The following is a 6,016-nucleotide window of genomic DNA, read 5'->3' on the forward strand; positions in this document are numbered from 1 at the left end:
AAAAAAAAAAAAAAAAAAAGTGTGTTCTTTACGATTTGTTTTTATTTTATTTACAAATTTTGTTTTATAACCATCCTCGAATTGTGGATAGATTTATTGGGATGTGGATCTTTAACGGTCCAGTGAGATTTTTTTGTTAATATCATGTCCAATCTCGAGGGGACGCGTGGCAGAATCACTTACACATGTATTGAACGGCTATGATTTTGTTTTTGTTTGGCAGTCAAAAATCATCACAAGATCAGAGCCCAGATCCTAAAACGACGACGCCATCAGGAACGACCGGAGATAGTAGTAGTAGTAGTACGACGTGGTCGCCGGTGGATACATCGATGATATACGAAGGAGCTTTGGATCAGAACAAAGGATCACCGTCCAGTTGTCATGTTTCTTCGTTATGTGGAATCACAGTCACTCTTGCGCTGGCCTTTTGTCAGATGTGGTCGCTCTTTTGACCTAACTTTTTTTCTTTCTCCCGCGTAAAACACTGAATCAGGACGTTGTGGGCCATCAGCCTTATCTCGTTTCGGCCCATGTAAACCTTTTCTTACCTCAGAACGACGTCGGATCGAGTCATAGCTGAGAAAAAAAAGGTAATGATCAATCACTCTCATAAAAGCTCCTTACCTGGAATCAACAGAAGTAAGTAAACCCTTCATGGGAGGATTCTTATTTTTTGGGTGAGAAACACGTGGGCTGCTGCTGGTTGAGGAGGTCAGAAAATTTGTTTGATTTTTAATATAAATTAGGCTTAGAGAAGATTATTATTATCATGTACACTAATATATACAGATGGGGAATATTTCATTTGTTTGTTATCTGATGCTGCGTTGGCCATTCGGAACCATAAAATGAATAAAAATACAACTAGTACTACATACATTTCTTGGTCTTGTCTCAACCGCTATATTTAATAATAATTTGACTTTACAAACGCATATGATAGCCATAAGAAATTCTCAATTATTATACATTTTTCAAAAGGGATTTGTGGTGGTAGCCACTAGCTGAAAAAGATTAGAGAACAGATAATATTAATTAACGGTGAGTTGATGATGATGATGCCTTTGATTTATTAGTGGGAGTGAACCTATAAATATAACCCAAGTGTCTATTTCACTGCATATGATTTGACAAAAATATCATAAGAATAAAGCCATCATGGAATATGAAGACACATTGCCTTAATCTCTATCTCATAGTTAGGAAAACACTTTTCTCATTAGAAGAAAGCTTAAAGATCAAAGATGGGTCTAGAATTGGAGCCTATTAAGAGGCCCATTAGAAACCATTTTGAAGCCCATGATTAAGTTTTGACCACAGGAATATAGAAAGAGTCTGATGACAGTGACATGCGTGAATGGTGAATGAATGTCATACACACCCATAATTGTAGTGCGTGCGTGGCATGGCGAGTCTCACCAAACCAGAAGATACGGTGTCGTTTTATGCACGAGGGTTAAGGGTATCAGCAAACTCTTCTCACAGTAGCCATAGAAAAAGAGAACAAAATATCTCGAGAAGGGTATATTAGTAAAAAATTTCATTCCCTTTGAACAAAGGATTACGCCAATTCGAGTTTTCAACATCAACCACAATTTCGCTTTTTTTCTCTCCTTCTTCTCTCTCACTTTCTGTTAAAGCTTCCCTCTCTCCCACCGCACCGCAACGAAGAAGAAGCGGTGCAAAAAAATTCACGGGCGACGGAGGAGATATTTCGTATCCTAATGTGTCTCATGGCGTTATCCGACGCGGTTCTCGGGAATCTCGCGACGATCTACGTGGCGGTGATTATCGCGATTAAGGCTTACGGATTGATCACAGGGAAGAGTTTCAGCGCTGGATTCGTCGTCGTTGTTTCGATTACGGCGGTAGGAGTTTTGCTGGCGGTTACGCTCGCTTGGGATGTGTCTCGTAGAGCAGCGGNTGTTAATAAAACTACAACAAAGAAGAAGAAGACGAAACAGAGCATTAAGATCCTTAACAAATATTCTTCTTCTTCTTTGTTCCAATGGCTCTTCCGTTGCCATTGATCTTACTTATCCTCTCCCATGTGTTCGTTTCTGGTACGAATCTTCGATTTAAGTAATGATTTTAATAAATACTGTAACTATAGTATGATGATTTGATTTTTTGGGTATTATGTAAATTCACAGGAGTTAGATCAACGAGCTTCGTAATGGTGAACAAATGCGAATACACAGTCTGGCCTGGACTTTTATCAAACGCCGGAGTTCCACCGCTTCCGACGACCGGATTCGTACTCCAAAAAGGGGAAGAGCGAACCATCAACGCTCCGACTTCATGGGGCGGACGTTTCTGGGGAAGAACTCAATGCACCACCGACACCGACACCGACGGTGGTAAATTCACTTGCATCACCGGAGATTGCGGATCCGGTACCGTCGAGTGCTCCGGATCAGGCGCGACGCCTCCCGCTACGCTAGCGGAGTTCACGCTAGACGGATCTGGCGGTCTCGATTTCTACGACGTGAGTCTCGTCGACGGTTACAACGTCCCGATGCTGGTGGTTCCTCAAGGAGGCTCGGGTTTGAACTGTAGCAGCACGGGATGCGTCGTGGATCTGAACGGTTCGTGTCCGTCGGAGCTTAAAGTGACGAGTTTGGACGGCGGTGGGAAACAATCCATGGGGTGCAAAAGCGCGTGCGAAGCTTTCCGTACGCCGGAGTATTGCTGCAGCGGCGCCTTCGGTACGCCTGACACGTGTAAACCGTCGTCGTACTCGGTGGTGTTTAAAACCGCGTGCCCACGTGCTTACAGCTACGCTTACGATGATCAGAGTAGTACCTTCACATGCGCCGACTCCCCTAATTACGTCATCACGTTTTGCCCTTCTCCTAACACCAGGTTATGATTATTTCCCTTCTTACCCTTTTATTTTTTTAGTTTTGCTTATGAATAAAGGTTAGGTGTAAGGGTAGTTTCATCAATTACATCAGACAACATATTTACTAACCATTAATTAATTACCTTTTTTGTTTACCGTGCAATTGAAGTAACTGTGATTTTTGTTTTTTTGTCAATTATATACTAGCTGGAAATAAAATACTACTACTAATCTACTACTACAATAGGATAGGACTTTGCTTTATACTGCAAAAAAAAAAAAAAAAAANTTGTTTTTATTTTATTTACAAATTTTGTTTTATAACCATCCTCGAATTGTGGATAGATTTATTGGGATGTGGATCTTTAACGGTCCAGTGAGATTTTTTTGTTAATATCATGTCCAATCTCGAGGGGACGCGTGGCAGAATCACTTACACATGTATTGAACGGCTATGATTTTGTTTTTGTTTGGCAGTCAAAAATCATCACAAGATCAGAGCCCAGATCCTAAAACGACGACGCCATCAGGAACGACCGGAGATAGTAGTAGTAGTAGTACGACGTGGTCGCCGGTGGATACATCGATGATATACGAAGGAGCTTTGGATCAGAACAAAGGATCACCGTCCAGTTGTCATGTTTCTTCGTTATGTGGAATCACAGTCACTCTTGCGCTGGCCTTTTGTCAGATGTGGTCGCTCTTTTGACCTAACTTTTTTTCTTTCTCCCGCGTAAAACACTGAATCAGGACGTTGTGGGCCATCAGCCTTATCTCGTTTCGGCCCATGTAAACCTTTTCTTACCTCAGAACGACGTCGGATCGAGTCATAGCTGAGAAAAAAAAGGTAATGATCAATCACTCTCATAAAAGCTCCTTACCTGGAATCAACAGAAGTAAGTAAACCCTTCATGGGAGGATTCTTATTTTTTGGGTGAGAAACACGTGGGCTGCTGCTGGTTGAGGAGGTCAGAAAATTTGTTTGATTTTTAATATAAATTAGGCTTAGAGAAGATTATTATTATCATGTACACTAATATATACAGATGGGGAATATTTCATTTGTTTGTTATCTGATGCTGCGTTGGCCATTCGGAACCATAAAATGAATAAAAATACAACTAGTACTACATACATTTCTTGGTCTTGTCTCAACCGCTATATTTAATAATAATTTGACTTTACAAACGCATATGATAGCCATAAGAAATTCTCAATTATTATACATTTTTCAAAAGGGATTTGTGGTGGTAGCCACTAGCTGAAAAAGATTAGAGAACAGATAATATTAATTAACGGTGAGTTGATGATGATGATGCCTTTGATTTATTAGTGGGAGTGAACCTATAAATATAACCCAAGTGTCTATTTCACTGCATATGATTTGACAAAAATATCATAAGAATAAAGCCATCATGGAATATGAAGACACATTGCCTTAATCTCTATCTCATAGTTAGGAAAACACTTTTCTCATTAGAAGAAAGCTTAAAGATCAAAGATGGGTCTAGAATTGGAGCCTATTAAGAGGCCCATTAGAAACCATTTTGAAGCCCATGATTAAGTTTTGACCACAGGAATATAGAAAGAGTCTGATGACAGTGACATGCGTGAATGGTGAATGAATGTCATACACACCCATAATTGTAGTGCGTGCGTGGCATGGCGAGTCTCACCAAACCAGAAGATACGGTGTCGTTTTATGCACGAGGGTTAAGGGTATCAGCAAACTCTTCTCACAGTAGCCATAGAAAAAGAGAACAAAATATCTCGAGAAGGGTATATTAGTAAAAAATTTCATTCCCTTTGAACAAAGGATTACGCCAATTCGAGTTTTCAACATCAACCACAATTTCGCTTTTTTTCTCTCCTTCTTCTCTCTCACTTTCTGTTAAAGCTTCCCTCTCTCCCACCGCACCGCAACGAAGAAGAAGCGGTGCAAAAAAATTCACGGGCGACGGAGGAGATATTTCGTATCCTAATGTGTCTCATGGCGTTATCCGACGCGGTTCTCGGGAATCTCGCGACGATCTACGTGGCGGTGATTATCGCGATTAAGGCTTACGGATTGATCACAGGGAAGAGTTTCAGCGCTGGATTCGTCGTCGTTGTTTCGATTACGGCGGTAGGAGTTTTGCTGGCGGTTACGCTCGCTTGGGATGTGTCTCGTAGAGCAGCGGAAGCGGTTTCGAGGTACAATCGTGTTGGTGTTGAGGAGGATCTTAGTCTCAACCACCGTCATCATCACGACGGTGGTGGTGGGAGTAGTTGTAAAGGAGGGATTTGCTGGCACGGTGTTGCGGTTAGGTCGCCTGCTTCACAAGTTCGATTTAGGCTTCCGCAACACATTCCCTACGGCGCTTTCTGAGTACATATACTTTAAACTTTTCCCTTTTTTGACTGTTTTTTTTTTTTTTTCCTTTGTTTAAAAAAAAAGTTTGCAGGTGAAGTAGGTGATAACATGTATTATTAGATATAAGTTTCGTGTATAATAGATGATGAGGAATAAGGTGTTGTTCTTGTTACTCTGAAGTTAGGGAGGTTCTTTTGTTTGTTTTTGTATTGATATATATTTGTAAAATTTGTTAGTGATATGATAGATACATGTTTCTTGTTTCTAAAAAAAATTGGTATTGGATCAAGAGTTTGTACCGGTATTGTATTATATGAACGGAAGCATATCATGAAAAGCCTTTTTGATCTAGTGTATATGCTTCTTAAGGATTTTGTTAGAACCTGAAATGCAATGAAGAATGTTTTGTGAGATGACAGTAGTAGAGTTTGGATCTCTCTTGGATTCTATGTTGTCACTCTGTGTGTGTCTCGTCTTCTTCTCACCTCTGCTAGTGAAATGCAATCCATCACTTCCATTTCTTTTATGTATANTCCTAACACCAGGTTATGATTATTTCCCTTCTTACCCTTTTATTTTTTTAGTTTTGCTTATGAATAAAGGTTAGGTGTAAGGGTAGTTTCATCAATTACATCAGACAACATATTTACTAACCATTAATTAATTACCTTTTTTGTTTACCGTGCAATTGAAGTAACTGTGATTTTTGTTTTTTTGTCAATTATATACTAGCTGGAAATAAAATACTACTACTAATCTACTACTACAATAGGATAGGACTTTGCTTTATACTGCAAAAAAAAAAAAAAAAAAAG

General features: G+C 39.8%; 4 protein-coding genes across 4 annotated transcripts in view; all 4 read left to right on the forward strand.

Moving 5' to 3' along the window:
* LOC104751461 (thaumatin-like protein 1b) overlaps positions 1 to 882 on the forward strand; it is a 2,328-nt gene extending 1,446 nt beyond the window's left edge. Inside the window, exon 3 of the mRNA XM_010473408.2 lies at positions 224 to 882. Within this exon, the coding sequence (XP_010471710.1) occupies positions 224 to 455 (232 nt within the window). The 3' untranslated portion in view covers positions 456 to 882. The remainder of the gene's footprint in view (positions 1 to 223) is intronic.
* Positions 1,140 to 6,016, forward strand: part of LOC104751462 — a 10,289-nt gene continuing 5,412 nt past the window's right edge. Inside the window, exon 1 of the mRNA XM_010473410.2 lies at positions 1,140 to 1,926. Within this exon, the coding sequence (XP_010471712.1) occupies positions 1,728 to 1,926 (199 nt within the window). The 5' untranslated portion in view covers positions 1,140 to 1,727. The remainder of the gene's footprint in view (positions 1,927 to 6,016) is intronic.
* Positions 1,928 to 3,984, forward strand: LOC104751465 (thaumatin-like protein 1b). The gene is made up of 3 exons (XM_010473412.2): positions 1,928 to 2,066; positions 2,157 to 2,868; positions 3,326 to 3,984. Exons 1-3 carry the CDS (start codon positions 2,012 to 2,014, stop codon positions 3,555 to 3,557), a joined length of 999 nt encoding a protein of 332 aa, XP_010471714.1. The 5' UTR covers positions 1,928 to 2,011; the 3' UTR covers positions 3,558 to 3,984.
* LOC104751463 lies at positions 4,591 to 5,552 on the forward strand. Its single transcript, XM_010473411.2, has one exon. The coding sequence runs from the start codon at positions 4,830 to 4,832 to the stop codon at positions 5,214 to 5,216; it is 387 nt and encodes a 128-aa protein (XP_010471713.1). The 5' UTR covers positions 4,591 to 4,829; the 3' UTR covers positions 5,217 to 5,552.

This window comes from Camelina sativa, chromosome 16 (assembly GCF_000633955.1).
Source record: "Camelina sativa cultivar DH55 chromosome 16, Cs, whole genome shotgun sequence".
In the NCBI taxonomy this organism is placed as follows: domain Eukaryota; kingdom Viridiplantae; phylum Streptophyta; class Magnoliopsida; order Brassicales; family Brassicaceae; genus Camelina; species Camelina sativa.